This window comes from Aethalodelphis obliquidens, unplaced genomic scaffold (genome assembly GCF_003676395.1).
Source record: "Aethalodelphis obliquidens isolate GAN/ISIS:26980383/991018 unplaced genomic scaffold, ASM367639v1 scaffold91, whole genome shotgun sequence".
Taxonomy (NCBI): domain Eukaryota; kingdom Metazoa; phylum Chordata; class Mammalia; order Artiodactyla; family Delphinidae; genus Aethalodelphis; species Aethalodelphis obliquidens.
This window is the reverse complement of record NW_020838035.1, coordinates 4579765-4602150: the sequence shown is the minus strand read 5'-3', so window position 1 is coordinate 4602150 and position 22386 is coordinate 4579765. Positions and strand designations below refer to the sequence as shown.

The 22386-nt window shown below is 46.9% G+C and overlaps 2 protein-coding genes across 4 annotated transcripts in view; one reads left to right on the top strand and one right to left on the bottom strand.

The window, feature by feature from the left end:
* Positions 1-13844, bottom strand: part of STS (steroid sulfatase) — a 183770-nt gene extending 169926 nt beyond the window's left edge. For both annotated transcript variants that reach the window (XM_027095477.1, XM_027095478.1), the window contains exon 1: positions 12285-13844. The gene's annotated coding sequence lies outside the window, so the exon portion shown is untranslated. The remainder of the gene's footprint in view (positions 1-12284) is intronic.
* Positions 11541-22386, top strand: part of PUDP (pseudouridine 5'-phosphatase) — a 124139-nt gene continuing 113293 nt past the window's right edge. The window contains exon 1 of one of the 2 annotated variants that reach the window (XM_027095480.1): positions 11541-11890. In XM_027095480.1, the coding sequence (XP_026951281.1) occupies positions 11821-11890 (70 nt within the window). In that variant the 5' untranslated portion in view covers positions 11541-11820. The remainder of the gene's footprint in view (positions 11891-22386) is intronic. The other variant, XM_027095479.1, reaches the window with a different exon arrangement.

The following is a 22386-nucleotide window of genomic DNA, read 5'->3' as shown; positions in this document are numbered from 1 at the left end:
GAGCTGCCTGAAATGGAACAAAGACCAAACATGTATTTCTTATAACTCACAGGGCAGTAATTAGGTTTAGATGAGGTCATGATGGTGGAGCCCCCATGGTAACTATAATGTCCTTATAAGAATTGACACCAGGGCTTCCCTGGTGGTGCAGTGGTTGAGAATCTGCCTGCTAATGCAGGGGACACGGGTTCGAGCCCTGGTCTGGGAGGATCCCACATGCCGCGGAGCGACTAGGTCCGTGAGCCACAACTACTGAGCCTGCGTGTCTGGAGCCTGTGCTCCGCAACAAGAGAGGCCACGACAGTGAGAGTCCCGCGCACCGCGATGAAGAGTGGCCCCCACTTGCCACGACTAGAGAAAGCCCTCGCACAGAAACGAAGACCCAACACAGCCAAAAATAAATAAATTAATAAATTAATAAACCCCTACCCGCAACATCTTCTTTAAAAAAAAAAAAAGATAGACACCAGACGTCCACCCCCATCGTCCTACCCCATCTGAGGACACAGAGAGAAGGCAGTCATCCAGGAACCAAGAAGCAGTCTTTCCTCAGGAACTGAAGTCTGCCGGTCCCCTGATCTCAGACTTCCAGCTTCCAGAACAATGAGAACTAAACGTCTGTTGTTTAAGCAGCCCGGTCGATACCTTGTTAGAGCAGCCCACGCTGCCTAACACAATTTCTTAGTTAAGTGTCTCTCACCACCAACAAGGAATTTTACAAGTCTCTGAAACTGACAGACAACTACCCTTAGCACTTACCTAAGAGGTCATGAGTGCTTAAGTTTTTATTATTGTGTGCTGTTTAGAGTTTGATCTTATTAAATAGAAAGAATATATATGTTTATGTATATTTACACTTTATATATGCATATACCTTATGCATGGATGGATATACTTTATGTATATTTATATCCATCCATACATAAGGAATACAAGTAAATATACATATCTAAAATATATATTATATATATAACAGGTATGCCATTGTATGGATATATAAAGAGTGTCAAAGTTTCACTCAAGACACCAGTACTTTGATGTCTGTCCTCCGTCCCCTGCACCTTAAAATTTCAAGCTGTTCCCATGTGAGTACTGCAGCTCAAGGAAAGTTGAGCATGGAACCCTTGCAACTGGAGAGGGCGTCCTGGCATCTCCAAGCTCACCGCAAAGCCCAACTGGTCCTGCCACCCGCAGCCCCAAATGTTCCTCGGGTCTTGAATCAACACAGCCCTTTGAGACTCAGGTCAAGCGCTGTGGGGCTTTGCAAGTGTAACCTGCAAGACAGGCATCAGTCGTGAATTTCACACATCCTAGGACCAGGGTAGACGGAGCTAGGGAAGGAAATCAGGGCTGCTGAGCGCAAACTGCAGGCCTGGGACTGCTTCCAAAGATAACTTGGGCTCTAAGCAGCTTTCGAAATGCAGCACACAAAGCAAACACATAGACGGAAGAACCAAGACAGCAAAATAAGGAAGCTGAAATGAGTCAGGACTGTACAGAGAGTGGCATATATACGTCTATGTATATATGTGTTTTCTTTTACAATATATGGCATGTGTAAGTTGACACATTGTGTGGGAAAGGATCGTCTTTTTATTTGTGCCATCAGACATGAGCTTTCGACACCATCGTATTACAGTTTACTGGATTGTCTGGGTTGCATTTTAAAGTCGTCAGGAAAAGTAAGCTATCGTGCCACAGGGAAAAGACAGTTTTGCAAAAATAAAATGTAATTCATGGAAAGAAAGCCATCCTCCCTCTTCGTAGAAGTTCTGTGTGTATCCATCTCTGGCTGTTAGGAGAATTATGAACAGCTAAACAGGACCTCGTGACCTGTGTAGAAACGACTTTAATAGAACACATGTTCATTTTTTTTTCAATCTACCTTGTGACAAAGAAGCATTATTCAGTTTTCTTGTTGTTGTTGTTTTGAAGCGAAAGGCATCTTCCATCGTGTACAAGAGATGTTTCTGAAGAGTGCGGAAAATAATACTTAAAAAAAAATTATCTGAGCCATGTTTTCACGCCTTGTGGGAGAAGTTCCCCAATGCATCTCTTCCACAACTGCCATGAGATTTTGTCAGCTTAGCCGCTGTGAAGGGGGAACCCACTGCCAGCACCTTGGTTCCTGGAAGTGAACAAATTGGATTGTCCACCCAGACATGCCCAGTGTTGCAGCCATGGCACCAGGGCAAGGGGGACGCTCTCCAAGGATGTCTGTACCAGGACATGTGATGCCTTCATCACCTGTATCTATGTGTTTGCTTATTTTTGCAGCAAATCTTTAGGAAGCTTCAAAACCCAGGCAACTCCCTAAGCTCCTTCTAAGAAGCCAACTTTTTCTAACATGGAGATCTCCTGCATTATCCCTGCTGTTTCCAATCCTTCACCCTGGCGTTGGAGGCTTTTTTTTTCCCCTTTAAAAAAAATACTCCTTTTAGGGGGCGGAGTCACAATGGCGGACTGGACCAGGAGGACGCGGAATTCGCGTCTCCGCGCAACTAGGGCACCTACCAGGCACCGGCGGGGGGCCGCGGACACCTAAGGGGACGGCAGGAACCCCCAGCGACTGGGTAGGACGTGGGGGGTGAGGAAAAGTGAGGGGGGAAGAGAAGTGAAGGCGGGAGGGGACTGGCGCCCTGAGGGGTGGCTGGGGGAGGTGAAGGGATCCCTTGCCTGAAGGGGGAAATTGGGGAATCACTGGGAGGGCAGAGGATCAGAAGGGAGTGTGGCCAGGTTTCCCCTGCCCACTTGGGCCCCCAGGAACATGCTGAGATCCCGGGCCTGATGCTCTGCCCACCTAGGCCCCCTCCAGCCACGAGGGTCCTGAGGGAGAGGGAGGGAGGGAAGGGGGAGCAAAAGTAAAGGCCGGCCCTCAGAGACCGGCACCCCCTGAGGGACGGCTGGGGGAGGGGAGGAGTTCCTACAAAGAAGGAACCAAAGTTCCTTCTTTGTTTAGGGGTCCAGCGGGGAGGGGGAGACCCTGGGGGAGGGGGGGCGCGGAGGAACGGAAGGGAATGCAGCCAGCACTGTCCCTGTCCACTTGGGCACCGGGGAGCCTGTTGGGCTACTGGGCCTCATCCTCTGCCCTGGGAGCCTCCCTCCTGCCACTCAGAGCCCAAGCCCCAGCCCCTGCACCCCACCCAGGGCCCCACCTCTACACTTGGAGACCCCCCTCCGAGACCCCCTCCAACGTGCCAGACCTAACCCGACCTACACACACCCACCCAGGGCCGGACCCTGAAACTCCCGAACTCCACTCCAGAGGCCCTCCTTTCCACGTGCTGCCTCTCCCCTTCTGCGCAGGTCCTGAGCAGAGGCCCCGCCGCACCCTGAACTCCACCCCTGCCTCAGTTCCACCCCTGCCTCAACTCTGCCACCATAGCCAAGGCTTTTGGGTTTTTTTTGCTTTTTTCCTCTTTTAGATTGGGGTTTTGTTTTACTTTGGTGATTCATTGTTGTTGATTCATTTATATCTTTATTTTTTCTAATAAATCTTTTCCTTTTTAAATTTTTTTTAAAATTAATTAATTTTGTTTTGTCTGCATTGGGTCTTCATTGCTGTGTGCGGGCTTTCTCTCGTTGGGGTGAGTGGGGGCTACTCTTCGTCGCAGTGCACGGGCTTCTCATTGCTGCGCCTTCTCTTGTTGCGGAGCATGGGTTCTAGGTGCGCAGGCTTCAGTAGTTGTGGCACGTGGGCTCAGTAGTTGTGGCTTGCGGGCTCTAGAGTACAGGCTCAGCAGCTGTTGCACACGGGCTTAGTTGCTCCGCAGCATGTGGGATCTTCCTGGACCAGGGCTTGAACCCTTGTCCCCTGCATTGGCAGGCGGATGCTTAACCACTGCACCACCAGGGAAGTCCAAAATCTTTTATAATTTTATTTTATTCTTTATACTTTGTTATTGTTCTGCTCCTTTTGGCTTATCCCCCCCCCACCCCTCGTGTTTTTTTCTTTTTTCTATTGAGGTTTTGTTTTATACTGCTGCAAATGTTTCAATTATATTTTTATTTTTCCTAATATATTTTTTATCTTTCTAATTTTATTTTGTATTTTGTTCTTTGTTATTGTACTGCTCCTTTTTCTCTTTTTACTTTTTTTTTGTGTGTGTGTGACACCGTGCAGCTTGCGGGATCTTGGTTCCCAGGATGGAGGTTGGGCCTGAGCTCCTGTGGTGGGAGCTCCAAGTCCAAACCACTGGACTAATAAAGAACCTCAGACCCCAGGGAATATCAGTCAGAGTGAGGCCTCCTGGATGTCCTCATCTTGGCACCATGACCCGGCTCTATGCAACTGCCTGCAAACTCCAGTGCTGGACGCCTCAGACCAAACAACCAGTAAGACAGGAATACAGCCCCACACATCAAAAAAAAACCAAAAACCAAAAACGAAACTACAAAAGAGTATGTTACAGGCGAAGGAGTAAGGTAAAAACCTACAAGACCAAATAAATGAAGACAAAATAAGCAACCTACCTGAAAAAGAATTCGGAATAATGATAGTAAAGATGATCCCAAATCTCGGAAACAGAATGGAGAAAATACAAGAAACTTTTAACAAGTATCTAGAAGAACTAAAGAGCAGACAAACAGTGATGAACAACACAAAAACTGAAATTAAAAATACTCTAGAGGGAATCTATAGCAGAATTACTGAGGCAGAAGAACAGATAAGTGAGCTGGAAGATAAAATGGTGGGAATAACTGCCAGGGAGCAGAATAAAGAAAAAAGAGTGAACAGAATTGAGGACAGTCTCAGAGACCTCTGGGAAAACATCAAACGCACCAACATTCGAAGTATACAGGGGTCCCAGAAGAAGAGAAAAAAGAAAGGGACTGAGAAAATATTTGAAGAGATTATAGTTGAAAACTTCCCTAATAAGGGAAAGGAAATAGTTAATGAAGTCCAGGAAGCACAGAGAGTCCCATCAGGATAAATCCAAGGAGAAATACGCCAAGACATATTAATCAAACTGTCAAAAATTAAATACAAAGAAAACATATTAAAAGCAGCAAGGGAAAAGCAACAAATAACATACAAGGGAATCCCCATAAGGTAAACAGCTGATCTTTCAGGAGAAACTCTGCAAGCCAGAAGGCAGTGGCAGGACATATTTAAAGTGATAAAAGGGAAACATCTACAACAAAGATTACTCTACCCAGCAAGGATCTCATTCAGATTCGATGGAGAAATCAAAAGCTTTACAGACAAGCAAAAGCTACAAGAATTCAGCACCACCAAACCAGCTCTACAACAAATACTAAAAGAACTTCTCTAAGCGGGAAACACAAGAGAAGAAAAAGACACACAAAAACAAACCCAGATCAATTAAGAAAATGGTAATAGGAACATACATATCGATAATCACCTTGAATGTAAATGGATTAAATGCTCCAATCAAAAAACACAGACTAGGGGCTTCCCTGGTGGTGCAGTGGTGAAGAGTCTGTCTGCCAATGCAGGGGACACAGGTTCAAGCCCTGATCCAGGAGGATCCCACATGCCGCAGAGCAACTGGGCCCGTGCGCCACAACTACTGAGCCCACGTGCCACAGCTACTGAAGCCCACGCGCCTAGAGCCTGTGCACCGTACCAAGAGAAGCCACCGCAATGAGAAGCCCGCACACTGCAATGAAGAGTAGCCCCCGCTCGCTGTAACTAGAGAAAGCCCGCATGCAGCAACAAAGACGCAACACAGCCAAAAATAAATAATAAATTAAAAAAAACACACACTGGCTGAATGGATACAAAAACAAGACCCTTATATATGCTGTCTACAAGACACCCACTTCAGACCTAGGGACATATACAGACTGAAAGTGAGGGGATGGAAAAAGATATTCCATGCAAATGGAAATCACAAGAAAGCTGGCATAGCAATACTCATATCAGATAAAACAGACTTTAAAATAAAGACTGTTACAAGAGGTAAGCAAGGACACTACATAATGGTCACGGGATCAATCCAACAAGAAAACATAACAATTGTAAATATGTATACACCCAACATAGGAGCACCTCAATACATAAGGCAAATGCTAACAGCCGTAAAAGGAGAAATCGAGAGTAACACAATAATATTGGGGGACTTCAACACCCCACTTACACCAATGGACAGATCATCCAGACAGAAAATAAATAAGGCAACACAAGCTTTAAATGACACAATAGACCAGATAGACTTAATTGATATTTCTAGGACATTCCACCTGAAAGTGGAAGAACACAATTTTTTCTCAAGTGCACAAGGAACGTTCTCCAGGATAGATCACATCTTGGGTCACAAATCAAGCCTTGGAAAATTTAAGAAAACTGAAATTGTATCAAGCAACTTTTCTGACCACAAAGCTCTGAGGCTAGAAATTAATTACTGGGGGGGAAAAAAAAACAGTGAAACACACAAATACATGAAGGCTAAACAGTGCACTGCTAAATAATGAAGAGATCACTGAAGAAATCAAAGAATAAATCAGAAAATACCTAGAAAAAAGTGACAACAGAAACATGACGATCCAAAACCTACAGGATGCAGCAAAAGCATTTCTAAGAGAGAAATTCATAAAATTCATGCTCACCTCAAGAAACAAGAAAAATCTCAAATAAACAATCTAACCTTACACCTGAAGCAACTAGAAAAAGAAGAACAAAGAAAACCCAAAGTTAACAGAAGGAAAGAAATCATAAAGATCAGATCAGAAATAAATGAAAAAGAAATGAAGGAAACAACAGCAAAGATCAATCAAAACTAAAAGCTGGTTCTCTGTGAAGATAAACAAAATTGATCAACCTTTAGCCAGACTCATCAAGAAAAAAAGGAAGAGGACTCAAATTAGTAAAATTAGAAATTAAAAAGGAGAGATTACAACTGACACCGCAGAAATACAAAAGATCGTAAGAGACTACTACAAGCAACTATATGCAAATAAATTGGAAAACCTGGAAGAAATGGAAGAATTCTTAGAAGAATACAACCTTCCAAGATCGAACCAGGAAGAATTAGAAAATATAGGCAGAGCAATTACAGGTAATGAAGTGGAAACTGTAATTTAAAATCTTCCAACAAACAAAAGTCCAGGACCAGATGGCTTCACAGGCAAATTCTATCAAACATTTACAGAAGAGTTAACACCTGTCCTTCTCAAACTCTTCTAAAAAACTGTGGAGGGAGGAATACTCCGAAACTTGTTCTACGACGCCACCATCACCCTGATACCAAAACCAGACAAAGACATCACAAAAAAGGGAAATTATACACCAATATCACTGATGAACACAGATGCACAAATCCTCAACAAAATACTAGTAAACAGAATCCAAAAACACATTAAAAGGATCATACACAATGATCAAGAGGGATTTATCCCAGGGATGCAAGGATTCTTCAGTATACGCGAAACAATCAAAGTGATATACCATATAAACAAATTGAAGAATAAAATCCATACGATTATCTCAATAGATGCTGAAAAAGCTTTTGACAAAATCCAACACCCATTTATGATAAAAACTCTCCAGAAAGTGGGCATAAGGGAATCTACCTCAACATAATAAAAGCCATATATGACAAACTCACAGCAAACATCATTCTCAATGGTGAAACAATGAAGGAAGTTCCTCTAAGATCAGGAACAAGACAAGGATGTCCACTCTCACCACTCTTATTCAACACAGTATTGGAAGTCCTAGCTGCAGCAATCAGAGAAGAAAAAGAAATAAAAGGAATACAGATTGGAAAAGAAGAAGTAAAACTGTCACTGCTTGCAGATGACATGATACTATACATAGAAAATCCTAAAGATGCTACCAGAAAACTACTAGAGCTAATCAATGAATTTGGTAAGATTGCAGGATACAAATTAATGCACAGAAATCTGTTGCATTCCTATACACTAACAATGAAAGATCAGAAAGAGAGATTAAGGAAACAATCCCATTTACCATCACAACAAAAAGAATAAAATACCTAGGAGTAAACGTACCTAAGGAGGCAAAAGACCTGTACTCAGAAAACTATAAGATACTGATGAAACAAATCAAAGATGATACAAACAGGTGGAAAGATACACCATGTTCTTGGATCGGAAGAATCACTATTGTGAAAATGACTATACAAACCACAGCAATCTACAGATTCAGTGCAATCCCTATCAAATTACCAATGGCATTTTTCACAGAACTAGAACAAAAAAATTCACAATTTGTATGGAAACACAAAAGACCCCGAATAACCAAAGCAATCTTGAGAAAGAAAAACGGAGCTGGAGGAATCAGGCTCCCTGATTCCAGACTATACTACAAATCTACAGTAATCAACACAGTACGGTACTGGCACAAACACAGAAATATAGATCAATGGAACAGGATAGAAAGCCCAGAGGTAAACCCACGCACATATGGTCACCTTATATTTGATGAAGGAGGCAAAAATATACAATCGAGAAAAGACAGCCTCTTCAATAAGTGGTGCTGGGAAAACAGGACAGCTACATGTAAAAGAATGAAATTAGAACACTCCCTAACACCATACACAAAAATAAACTCCAAATGGATTAAAGACCTAAATGTAAGGCCAGACACTATCAAACTCTTAGAGGAAAACATAGGCAGAACACTCTATGACATAAATCACAGCAAGATCCTTTGTGACCCACCTCCTAGAGTAAGGGAAATAAAAACAAAAATAAACAAATGGGACCTAATGAAATGTAAAAGCTTTTGCACAGCAAAGGAAACCATAAGACGAAAAGACAACCCTCAGAATGGGAGAAAATATTTGCAAATGAAGCAACTGACAAAGGATTAATCTCCAAATTATACAAGCAACTCATGCAGCTCAACATCACAAAAACAAACAATGCAATGCAAAAATGTGTGGAAGACATAAATAGACATTTCTTCAAAGAAGACATACAGATAGCCAACAAATACATGAAAAGATGCTCAACATCACTAATCATTAGAGAAATGCAAATCAAAACCACTACGAGGTTATCATCTCACAATGGTCAGAATGGCCATCATCAAAAAATCTACAAACAATAAATGCTGAAGAGGGTGTGGAGAAAAGGGAACCCTCTTGCACCGTTGGTGGGAGTATAAATTGATACAGCCACTATGGAGAACAGTAGGGAGGTTCTTTAAAAAACTAAAAATAGAACTACCGTATGACCCAGCAATCCCACTACTGGGCCTATACCCTGAGAAAACCATAATTCAAAAAGAGTCACATACCACAATGTTCATGGCAGCACTATTTACCATAGCCAGGACACTGAAGCAACGTAATTGTCCACCAACAGATGAATGGATAAAGAAGATGTGGTACATATATACAATGGAATATTACTCAGCCATAAAAAGAAACGAAATTGAGTTATTTGTAGAAACATGGATGGATCTAGAGTCTGTCATACAGAGTGAAGTAAGTCAGAAAGAGAAGAACAAATACTGTATCCTAATGCATATATATGCGATTTAAAAAAGCAGTACTGATGAATAAAGTGGCAGGGCAGGAATAAAGACGCAGACGTAGAAAGCAGACTTGAGAGCATGGGGCAGTGGAAGAGGAAGCTGGGATGAAGTGAGAGAGCAGCATTGACATATTATGGGGAAGGATGCACACCTCTGTGACTGTATTAAAAGTCATTAAAATGTACACTCTTACATGGCTGATTTGTATGGCATGTGAATTATATCTTAATCAATTTGTCAGGAAAAAAACCTGCACAAAATAAATAAATAAATAAATAAAAATGCTCCTTTTATCTAAGCAATGAACAGATGCAGCATTGTTACCATGGGAGAGGAAAAGAACTCTCTCCTTTGTGTGTCCATTTGTTTCCAAAAATGGAAAGAAACTGAGAGGAAGAATTCTAAAGGTTCCAGTAGGTGAGCATGGACACACAGTATGTGCCCGATGTTTGTGGAACAAATCTGTTGCAGGTTGAATGGTGTCCCCCTCAAAAATAAAAAAAATAGTGTAAGAGTCCTAACCCATAGTACCTCAGAGTGTGACCTTACTTGAAGACAGGGTCTTGACATATGTAATGAACTTAGAATGTAGTCATGAGTCTGGGTGGCAATCCTATATGACTAATGTCCTTATAAAAAGGGGAGATTTAGACACAGAAATGGATGCATAGAGAAAACACAATATGATGAGATAGAGGAATAAGGCCACTGTGTACAAGCCAAGCAGAGAGGCCTGGAACCAATCCTTTCCTCAAAAGGCGTTAACCCTGCTGACCCCCGATCTTGGACTTCTGGCTTGAGGCAATACCTTCCTGTTGTTGAGACTACCCGGTCTGTGGTGCTTTGATACAGGAGCCTAGCACATTTGGGTCACAGTCCCTCCACTAACTGGATGATGAACTGCCTTCTCTTAGATCCAGGGTCCTCAATGGGAAATCATGATTGGAGTAAAAACAGGGAATGTGTCTCACAGCGACAGCTCTAAAAAGACATAAGTGAATTGAGCATATACTATTTGCCAGTTCCAACAGCTTGACCTGCCTTGCGCCATTTAACACCCCGGTTTTACACACGAGGAAACGAAGGCACAGAGGTTTACTGCTTATTGTTGATACATTTGCTGAACTCAGGTGCCTCCGAGTGCAGTTTACGCACTTCACCAGAAACACAACGCTCAGATTTTAAAGTCTCTGAAACGTTCTTATTTCTGCTTCTTGAAAGATCCTATCTTTATGCTTAAACATGCATATGCAATGCCAACTAACACTAAATGGAAACGGGGGTGTGGGAAAGTATTCCTGAGAGTGGTCGAAAAAAAAGAATGCTTTGCAGGTTGCCTTCAGAAAGTTTGGGGGAAAAGAAGAAAACACATAGCAATCCAAGACAGATGAGACATAAAGGCAAAAACGGCAAGGCATTTTAAAACGTCTTATTATTTCGGCTCTTTCCTATCAAACTTCGGCGGGGGGTTGCTCTGGGAGAACGGACCAGCCAGGGATGCTCGGGGGATACAGGCGCAAAGGATGGGGACTCGCGCGCCACTGCGCGTGCGCCCTACGAGGCACGCAGGGAGCCGGGCGGGCAAAACTGAAACGGAAACCTGCCAGGTGTCCAGGGACGGGCGCTCCGGGCGGGGACGAAGCCACCGGGGACCCCGTAACTAAGGCCACCTGGCTACCCATTTACTTGGTGGCTCTCAAGGATGCCAACCTGAGCATCTATGCACTCTTTCCATCAACCCCATGCGCCGTCGTCCCTCCACGCCCTCCCTCCTTCCTCATGCCCTTTCCATAATTCGAGCCAGGCATTGGCACCCAGATTAGGAACTCGGCTCTGCTCGGCCCTTTGACTCAGCATCCCAGCCCGTTTACGGGTATGAAGTGAGCGTGGGCGGGGGTGGTGGTGGTGGTGGTGGTGGTGGTGGTGGTGGAGGATGCAGGCAAACTTGTCGCGCCCGCGCGTACCACGGCGGCGGCGACAGCAGGGGTGACCGTCCTCGGCGCGCGTGCGCAGAACATGCCGGCGAGGCCCAGAGGGCGCGGGAGCGGCTCCAGTCGCGTATTCCAGGAGCCTCGGAAGGAGGCCAGCCGCAGGCGAGCGCCGGGCGGCGAAGGCTCAGGGCGCGCGATTTTTGAGGGACCGCGCTAGGACGCTTGAGGCGCGCGTGCGCAGAGCAGCTCGGGGCTCACGGGGCTTGCCCGAACGCGCATGCGCGAGAGCGTCCCGGGGGCGCGGGCGCGAGGAGGCCGGGGTCCGCGCGTGCGCAGCACGGCTCGGGGCGCGCGGGGGAGGCTCGGAGCGCGTGTGCGCGCGCCTCTTCCCCGCCCCCACTCGGCCGAGACGGCGGCACAATGGCGGCGCCCTTGCCCCCGCTGCGTCCCGTCACCCACCTGCTTTTTGACCTGGACGGCCTCCTTCTGGGTGAGTAGCCTGCGGCCGCCTCCCGCGAGGGCTGTCTGGGAGGACGCGGGCGGCGGGTAGAGGCTCTTAGGGGCGTGAGCTGCGGCGGGGCGGTGTGCGGGGTCCCCGGGCTGGCGGGCGGCGGGGGTGCGGGGCCCACGTCAGGCCGGCCGCGCTCGTGGCTGAGGCGTCGACGGCGCCCGGGGCACTTACTTCCGGCGGCCGCGCCGCGCGTGGGGACGGAGTGCGTGGCGGGCGGCGCGTGAGGGCGCGGTGCTAGGGGACCACCGCGCGGGCGGGAGGTTGGCGTTGGGCCTCGGGGGCCGCGGGCGCTGCGCGCGCAGCCGGGCCTCCATTTCCCTGTCTGCACCCCGGCCTGTAGGATCACTGCAGGCTTGCCCAGAGGTGCACGCACCTTGCTCGTAGCATCCTACAGGGCAGCGTCCTCTACCCGCCGATTTGGGGGCCTCTGCCGACGTCTGGAGGCGTTTGGGGCAGCCTAGCTGGAGGGTGGGAGTTTGCTGGCGTCCAGAGGGTAGCGGCTGGGATGCGGCGGAACCTCTCGCAGTGCACAGGACCGCTCCACGCCACCGCGACTGCTCCACACCCAAGTATCTGTAGCGCGGAGGCGGCGGAGGAGTCCTGCTCAGCGGTCTGGCTGGTCCGAGTGACTCCCAGCAGGGACATGACCGGGGAGCAGCAGTTTTGCAGTGCAGAGCCCGAGTCCCCACCCTACAGCTGCCCAATCAGAACCTACATTTTCACCCAAGTGCCGGGGAGTTAGAGGTGCACACCCGTGCTGTGGCTTTGAGCGGTTAACAATCTTGTGTGCGCCGAACAGCCCCGTAGTCGATGGTGGTAGGCGTGAACTTACCCACCGAGGCGAATTCAAGTAGAATTCGTAGAAAACGCTGCGTTTATAACTCAACAGAGAACTGCTCTGAGCTCTGCCTTACAGCTTGGGCGTATGTTTCATGACACTACCCGGTGTTACAGGGTTAGGAAACGCGTTCTGACCTCATTGTCTCCGGAGGGCTTCATAGGACTTTAAAAATGTCTGCATGCTTTACGTAGGCTACTAACCTGGTGGAGGTGTGCATACATCAGTGCTGCCTCTCATAAAATCCTGCAAGGTGGGAGGAGATGTTTGCCCTGACTAATTAAAAACAAAATCGGCACCACTCAGAGAGGTAAAGTTACTTGCCCAAGGTCACACAGCTAATAAGGAACAGAACTGAGAAATGATTCCAGATCGATCTGATTCTAAATATAAGTGGTGATGTGCTCATTTTACAGGGGAGTGTGACCTTGCCCCCATGATCATTTGGCTCACTGGTTCAGTAGTAATGGCACTGATTTTTTATTTTAAAGGTACACAAAAAACAGTCTTATTTTTATGGACCCAGAGATATAAACGAATGAATTCCTAAGGGGTAAAATAAATTCCCATAGAGGTAACTAATTGAGTAGAACAGTGTATGCAGCTACTAAATCTGAAATGACTCAATTTCAAAAAGCATCTGGGATTCGTAAGTACAGTTTGCAGATGTGAGTTTTCCTGCTTAGATGGTCAAGTTAAATTGTCAAATAAATTCCTTATCCTCTAATGAAAAGTCCAGAGAACATGTTTTGTGAGTCTTATGAATTTTAATACAAACTGAGGTGTCCCATTAAAATTAAATTTATTAGACTTCTAAGTGAGCCTTATGCTTCATCCCCACTCAAGATACACATATACCTGTTCTCTGGAGCCATGAATGTGACTTATGTGGTGGTGCTTGCATGGGTAGTTATCAACCAGGGTCTCCTCTTTGCTAGTTGAGGCAAGTTTAAAGTTTATCAAGCATTGATCTGGCACTGTTACCCAATCCTCTGAACTGGTCGGAGAAACAAGAATTAGTGGCCTTTGGGAGGATAAGACCTAGCTCCTCTTTCCCCCTTTGTTTTCTGCCCTTTACCTCATTCCGCCCTGACTCTTGGAGGCGGTGGTAAGGCCTTGCAGAACTTTATCAGAAATGCACCTTTGCTTATTCTTTTTTTTTTTTTTTTACAAAATGTCTGGTATAAAACACCACTTTCCAGAATGTGCTACTTTACCTCATGTACTCTACTTGATTATACCTGTTGTAATTCTTAAAGCGCCTGACTTCAGTTGTCTGTTGTTGGCATAACAACGTATCATCAGTTTATTCCCCAGGAAGTTCTGTTTGTTAATGTAGCTGCAATCTTGTATTCTCAGGGAAGTGAAACTGAAAACAAAGAGTTGCATGGGGAAGCTTGTTTAACCAGAGGAGAATGAGGAAGTCAATGGAGATATTTGCAGAAATGTTGACCAGAAACCCAGGGTTACTTTCTAGTGCTTTTGAAATGTTTGATGCTGTTTTCCTTTCGCTCTTTGGAATCTGTTTTTATTGACAGAGGTAACAGTTAGCTGTGAGCTAGATAGTAATTTTGGCCCTCAAATGCCATTTAGAGACAGAGACCAAGGGGACTGAGATTATTTATGCACAAGGATAAGATGTTGAAGGAAGAAGATACAAGTTTGAAATACTATGTCAGCTCCTGAATAGGGAAGATTATCTAGTTCATTAAATAGCTGAAGTTAGGAGTACAAGAGGTAGGACCATTCTCTTTAAGAGACAAGAAAGTTGGTGGTCCAGAGTCCTGCTATCTGATAGGAGTAGCACCATGTAAGATTTTGTTATAGCAACATTAAAGAAGCAAAAAGACACAGAGGAAATTAACTTGAATGGTACTTTTTTCCTATCCTGACACATCCAAAATATTGTTACTCAACACATGATCAGTAAAAAAAAAAATAGTTGAGATAGTTTACATTCCTTTTCGTTACCTAGCCTTTGAAATTTGTGTGTATCTTACACTCACAGGGCATCTCAGCTCAAACTAGCCAGGTTTCATGGGTTCACTTGCCACGTTTGGCCAGTGCCTACCGTATGGGACAACCCAGGTACAGAGCCTTAGGAAGCAACTCACTGATGTCTGCTGTTGATAACGGGGCCAGATGGAGGGTGGATGTTAAGAATATTCAGAATTAGGAATATGTAAAATGTGGTATACCTAAAATATGCTTTCTATGAGTCTGTTACAGTAATTAAATCCTTAAAGAATCAGCCAGGAAAAATAAAAAGCTTATTTTCAAATGTTTAAAAAATAAACAGAAAAATAATACGATAGATCTGTGAGGGGAAATACGACTCTTTGCAGTGTCGATTATAATTGACCACGTCTCCATAAACACACAGAGGTGGCAGGATTTTAATGGGTGACACCTGGCTTCTACTTCACCTTCACATAGACGAATAGATCCCCTGTCCTGTACCTGTTTGTACTCCTACAGCTTCCTGCTTGCCGAATAGTAATCATAGCACTTGAGACCATATGGAAGTGCCCGTTTCTCCGTCCGGGGCCCAGGGTACAGCGTGAACGCTGGGTGGAGGCGGGACCTTTGTGCTGCTCCTGGGGCTCAGGGATCCATTGTTGACCAAAGCAGCTCGCAGCCCTGCCCAGTCTGCTCGGAATCCGCTGTCACCCGTCGTCCTCTGGCTCACCTCACCTACGCTGGTTTCTGTAGACGCTGGGACCTCCACAAAGCTGATGACAAACACAGGATCTCTCTGTACAGCTGTAGCACACGCCCTAGATGAATTTTCGGAAGAGCTTTCGTACATTGTATTTGACCCTGTGTAACACATATGAGGTTTAAAAGTGGAGATGATGAGCTTTTTGGCGTCCATTGGTTCCTATCCTGTAATGTGACTCAGTCCAGACATTCCCAAAGAGTCTCAGGAAGGTAGAGCAGAATAAACGCTCGTTCGGGATGGCCAGTGTGAGGTTACTGTCTGCCCTTGGGGCTCCCAGAGACACCCTCCCCCCGTCCCTGGCTTGTTGTGTGCCTTGCGGTCTCGGCACGGATGTCAGGGGACCTGTGCTACGGCACGTTCCCCTTCTCTCTGCCGTGCCCCCAACCCCCGGAACTAAGGGCACACGCTTGCGTTTGATGTCACCTTACCAGGTGACATTTAGGTCCCTTCTACATTTGCACAGGAGGTGGCGGAAATTCGGAGGCCAGTCTGAGGCCTTGCGGCCGAGCAGAGCCCATGCAGAAAGGGGCCCTGACTTGTACTTTCTCAGTTTGGAGTAAGATGCTGGTAGGGGCAGGCGAAGGTACCCATGGACTATGTTGAATGTCAGGAAATTCATCAGGAATAAGAAAGCACTCGAGGGGGGACCGAGGTGGGTAAACTCAGGTCCCGTTGGCCGTGCTTCCTAATAGACCTGAGCCGCGTCAGCCTTTCCCGTGTTCCTGCGGTTAGCGGTTCTTATGCACCACAGCTGCTCCCGTTTCTAGATTAACAGGAAGGTGAGATCAAAATTGCAGAATTCTGCAGGTCGACGGGAGTTTGGTCCAGCTGGTAACACCACTAAGATATTCAGCAGGTTTCTGTCAGTGCAGGTGTAGAGTGCCCGTTCCTTGCTTCCTCCTAGCTTCCTCGTCCCCCTCATTGTGTGCTTTTATTTAGACTCTTAGCTGTGCAAACTTTTTTTTTTTCCTCTCTCGAACTATTTTTCCTTTCTTCTCCTTGGGAAGCTGTGTGTGGGGGATTCTTTGTTCACTTTTGTCTTTCTGATTATTCTCTGCTTTCTCTGATTCTGTTCCTTTATTTTTTCTTTCATTTTTTAAGCGACTATAATTTATCCATTACACTGTGTTATTTTTCAGGGGTAGATGGAGATTTAATGCAATGTAAAAGAGCAAGGGAGATGATGCCCCCAAGAAACGTCCACCAAAAGCACTCATTACACAGGTGCCCAGGTGACTTTTCACAGCTTTGTTTGAGATGTTTGAAAAGTGATGGATACGTAGCCTGTAGCTGGAAGGTGCAGTAGTGTTATAGCAGAATGGCTTACGTTAGAAGATAAAGCTCTCACTGTCAGGTATATGTGAATACTGGTGACTCATAATTCCGGCATTTCATATATTAAAAGCTTCATTTAATTGTGTTAAAATGGGGGAGGGCAATGCTGGTCTGTGGTTTAAAATTGCCTTTGGGGTGTCTAAGGAGAATTTTCTTGAAAACATAATAATTGTGACATGCATTTCTGCTCAAGAAATGTCTTCCCCCTTTGGCTTTGCTGAGGTGGACTGCCATCCTAACACCTCTCAACGTGCGTTTTGAGTGTTTGGCAGGTACATGCCCACCTTCCTTCAAGGTGCGGCTCCCACACATCCTTCGCTCTGCTGCCTGCGGTCAGTAGCTTAGTGTCTGTGCAGAGAGGGGTGCATACCTGGGGTGAGGATGGTCTGCTCCACGCCCTTGCCTGGAGGGCAGTTCCATCAGCATGGCTCCCGGCACTGGGCTGGCCAGTTGATGTCCCCTGACTCTCCTCTCTAGGCCTAGACATCAGGGACGGATCCAGAGGCAAACCAGAGTCTGCTGGACTCCCAGTCTGCTCACTGCCCAGTCTGTACGCGAAATGAGAGCAGATGGTCATAGTTTGCGTACCTGAGCTATTTGGGGCCTTGGAGACGCATTCCAAAGTAAGCAGCAGGCTTCCGTCTCTCCGCTGCCATCATCGTGTCCTTGACGAGAACCGGGCACCCTTGTGCTCTCTGGAGCAGCATGTCCACCCGGCAGAACTGCCCGCCGTGGAGGGAATGTTCTGTATCTGAGCTGCCCTGGACGGGAGCCACAGGGGCACCCAGGCACATGAAATGCTGCCAGGGCAGCTGACGAATTGAACTCTTAATTTTTTAGTTTTACTTAATTGAAGTAGCCACTTGTGGGTACTGTGGTGGACAACGCAGCTCTAGAGGAGTGAGTTCACTCCTTCCTTATCTGTTCAGAATATACTGTGCCGGGTGCTGCAGGGGATTCACAGCAAGTCTCTTCTTTGTAGTGGTCTTGGAGTCCAGCTGGGACACAGAACACGCGTGAATCTCTGAGTAACTGCTGGCGGTCAACATGAGAAGGACAGGAGAAGGGGCAGGGCAGTCATTTGAACTGAAATCACTGGGAGGATGTGCTCTCAAGGGCAGGTAGGACAGTGGATATTCCAGACGAGGAGAACAGATGGCTGAGCAGTAAACACGTTTTCTGAAGCAGAGAAGAGCTTGTTTTTATCACACAGAGAGTAGTATTTAAAAAAAAAAAAAGAAAGACTGGTTAATAACGATTGTGTTGAAATGCGGGGGTGAGGATGATCTCTGCCTGGCGGATATTACTCTGGTGTTTTCCACACTGGGTTCCAGACGGTAGTCATGTCCCTTTAGCCTGTTTTGAACTAGAAAACCTCGCCCCATCCCCTAGCTGCATGGCCTGTGTTTTCGCCGTGAGAGGGACTCTTGGAAGAGCGCAGGCTGGTTCTCTCAGAGGATGTTCTGCGTTCCGGATTGGCCTGCTTGTTTCCTCCTGCTGCCACCTCACTTGTTCTCCATCCCTCGTATTCCCTCTGATCCAGACATCATGCCCGTGCCTCACTTGGCCTCCCTCAGCCGTTTCTGCCAAGAACATACTGCACCAACTCACGGCCTCTTGGGGTAGGTGTTCCACGTGGTCAGTGCCGTCCTACTAGTAAAGTCTTGTCGTATCAAGACAGCTCTTGTCTTCCGTGGTAGTGCGTGGGATGTTTCAGTGAGAAGCCAGGAGCCTGAGGGACCCGGTATCGGCGGTGATGTAATGCCTGTGTGTCCCGAAGGCCTGAACCCTGAGGCAGAAAGACGGGCAGGGGTGCTTGCGGGGAAGTGGAGGGCTGCCTGGACGCTGCTCACCCTCAGGAAGCCAGGGTGGCTCTGTGAGTTGGGCCCCCCCCCCTTGCATCCCTGCAGCTCTGCCTGACTTGGACCACGTGCCCTGATCTCTCCCAGGGTGTTAGGGCACGGGGTCCAAGGGCATCCCCACTTTTGCCGTCAGACTCATGAGAAAGCATACATTCATCAAAGCAAATACAGTTGCCTGCACCGCGTCCACTTTGCCACGTAAACCTTTCCAGCAGAGCCGTATATTTGTCAGTGTGGTTCTGTGTTCCCCGCCGTTTATATGTTTTCCCCACACCACCGGAGCAGCATTCATGGCTGCTTAAAAGCGGTCAGGTTCTGGATTTCTAAATATCACACAAGGAAAGGAACCAAGAGTCTGGGGAGAAGAGGCCAGTTCCAGACTGGGACCCGTGAAACCCAAGATGAGCGTGAGCACCTTTCCAGAGCCAGGGCAGGGGGTCCCACTGGCGAAAGGCAGGGTGAGTGGAAATCAAAGGAATAATGACTGTGATGGATTTTAAGACTCTAAGTTTTTTAAAAAGAAATCTGTGAGTCATGATCCTTAAAAGAAAAGAGAGGGGAGGCATGGGCAGCAGGAGAATGCTAGTTAATAAATATGGAAAGAATGGTAGAATTCGTCAGGTCACCATCTTGCAGGCCTCACTCTCCATGCTTCAGACAAGCGGCACTGGTGGAAACCAAGACCGTTGGGTTCATTGGGGGCGAGGGTGTTCAGACAGTGCCAGAGTGCCACCCCGACAGGGTACTGACACACAGCACAGGCGGACACGCATGCTCGTGATGGACAGTTCTGGGGGCCACTGCTTAAGCGACACATCCCACTCAGGTGTGTCAGCGGGGGAGCCGCTGGCTGCCATGTGCTGCCACAGCAGTTTACCTGAGTCCAGTCGAACTTCCAGGTGTCCTTTCTAGTTTGGAGGGACGGAGGAACAAGCAAGGTGACACCACGTGGAAACGACCGGACAGATCCAGAATGCAGGGCATTCCGCAAGGTCTCTGGGTGGACTGTTGAAAGTGTCAGATGTCACGGGAAATGACTGGGATGGGGTGCTCTAGTTTACAGGAGGCTAAAGGGACCTGAGTACCAAATGCAGCAGATCTTAGATTGAGGGGGAGGTCTTATAGACATTTTTGGGGCAGTTGGAGAATGCGGTGTGCAGTGGCTAATTAGATGATGTCATTCAGTCGTTGCTGATTGGCCGGTTCTGGTGCTAGTCATGGCTGTGTAGAAGAGTGTCTTTATTTGATGGAGAAGCATGCAGAGGTATAAAGGAATAAATGGCAGAGTATCTGCAAATTTTTAGGTTTATTGCTTACAGATGTAGGTTATATGGGTCTTTTCTGTGCTTCTTTCGACTTTTCTATGTATTTGGAAAAATGAAAAAAAAAGGAATGGGAGGATTAAGCCTGAAGCATGAACCCCTGAAAAACAAAACCAAACTATTAAGTAGTTATCAGTTGATTCTATTTAAAGAGAGAAGAATATAAAACGTACATCTTTACAAGATTTGCGTGAACAGTGTAAAATAAACAGTTCCAGAGCCTTCGGCTCCCTGGAGAATTTAGGTGGCAGTGCATTCCCTGGTGTCGTGTGACAGCAGAAAACACTTGGAAAGGAAGAGGCCCCTTCACTGTTCTCACCCTCTCTATCCACTTCCTTGTCTTTTTCTCACAGTGCGCTTGGGCCCGGGCCCCGGGATTTGTAAAGACATGCGTGCACCAAATTCTCTTTTGGTGGAATCTTAAAATGGCAGCGATACTTAGTCAGGAGATCACACTCAAAAAAAAAAAAAAAGAAAGAAAAGCTTCCTAAATGACTTACCGAAGTAGCCACCCACACCGATCCCTGCATCTCACGCGGTGTGCTGATTAGACCTGGTGACAGCCACGTCCCTCTGGAGCCTGTCAGCTGAGCCCCGGGCCCCCGTGACTGATTCTCCTGCAGCTCTCAGCAGATGTCTGCAGCTGCGGGCCTGGGCTGCTCTCATCCCTTACTCCTTGTCAGCTGCCAAGGTCCAGGGAAACCTGAGGTTGGAGCTTGAGCTGGAGTGAAGTAATGAGCTGGGTGTTACAGGGATGCCCGCATGTTGTCCACGTTCCCTGGGCTGGTGCAGTCCTTGGCGTGAGGGCCCTGGGGGCTACCTGTTCGTACCTAGACGGGGTTCTCTTTCCCTTGTGCATCTCAATTTCAGTGGCTTGGAAACCTTTCTGCTGTTGCTTTAAAAAAAGGAAAGTCACTTGGTTACTGAAGAAATGTTTTATGCCAGCAAGGTGTTACTTGTATTTCTGTTCTGGCCAAAAATAGTCATCAATTTCAGTCGGTCCCCTAGTACGTTCCTGTTTTCTCTCTACATCTCTTATTTCCCTTATTTATCTTACCACAAAGCATTTCCTTTGGTTGCATTGACAATGTTTATTTTTTTGCATGATGACTACATATAATCAAGGCAAACTTCAAACCAGCTGAGTTACTGCCTTGTGCCGCCGTATATTTTGACCTCGGTACCGACATCTTGATGACCACACATCAGCTTTTAAGGTGGTAGGTTCAAGTGGCTGGCTTTGCAGAGTGGAATTGTAGTCGAATTTGAGCTGTGTTTCGACAACCCGGTGAGCTGGCTGGAGAGCCCAGTGAAAATCAGGCCCGGTCCCGTCTACTTGGTCGTTTCATCATGTATCTCTGTGGGCAGCCCTGGTGTCGTGTCAGAACTCCCGGACGCCTCTGTTGCTGGGCAGCCCTCACTGGTACAGGTGCCAGTGGGAGTCCTTCCTTAAAGGCCAGGTAGCTGATGCCTAGTGCTTTAGTTTTATCTCAGACGGGTGATGAGGAGACTGCCCACAACCCCCTTGGCTGACTGAAAACGTTAGGTGCTGCTTGGATGAAGCCTGGTTCACCTCGCCCCTGAGTACTTGCTTTACCTGCTGACTTGGTGAGATTCCCCATCCCCCGGTGTTCTCCCCAGGGCCCTGCCCGCTCCCACCTTCAGCGCATCACAGATGGTGCAGGACGTCTTCTGGGACTTTAGCATCTCATTAAGATATAAAGACAGATCCAAGATCACGTGCTAGCTGACCCAAGGCCTTACGGCACTGTTTAACGTGACTTTGCAAAAGAGATTTAATCATCGGGATATATGATGCAGCCCTTCTTAATACCATTAATATTTATTGTTAGATCAAGTAAAGGAACATCCTCACTTAGTGAGCAGATGGCCCTTCTGTGAACTTAACATCTTTATGTAATCGCACCTGTAATACTGAATAATAAGGGCAGTGTATTTGTCTTGACATTTACAATATTGTTTCTGCTTTTTGGGCCGGGAGTAGAGTCAGGGTCCTGAATTTGAGGGTGTACTTTAACATTGGCCTCTTCATCGGTGCCCTAGTTTGGGGTGAGTTTGCAGGACTCTGCAGGTATCCTTTTGTCCTTCCCATCACTGGCGCCTCCCCCCGGGCTCGGCCCTGGCCCTCCCTTCCTCCCGGGAGGAAAGGCTTCCTTCTCTTCTGGGTGTAAGCAGCTCCTTCTCCTTCCTCTTCTTCTGATGCTTCTGTACCTCAGCATAAAGTGTGCTACATCTGTCATTTCAACAAAACCTCTCGGGGTTCCCTGGGGGCGCAGTGGTGAAGAATCCGCCTGCCAGTGTAGGGGACGCGGGATCGAGCCCTGGTCCGGGAAGGTCCCACATGCCGCGGAGCAATTAAGCCCGTGTGCCACAAC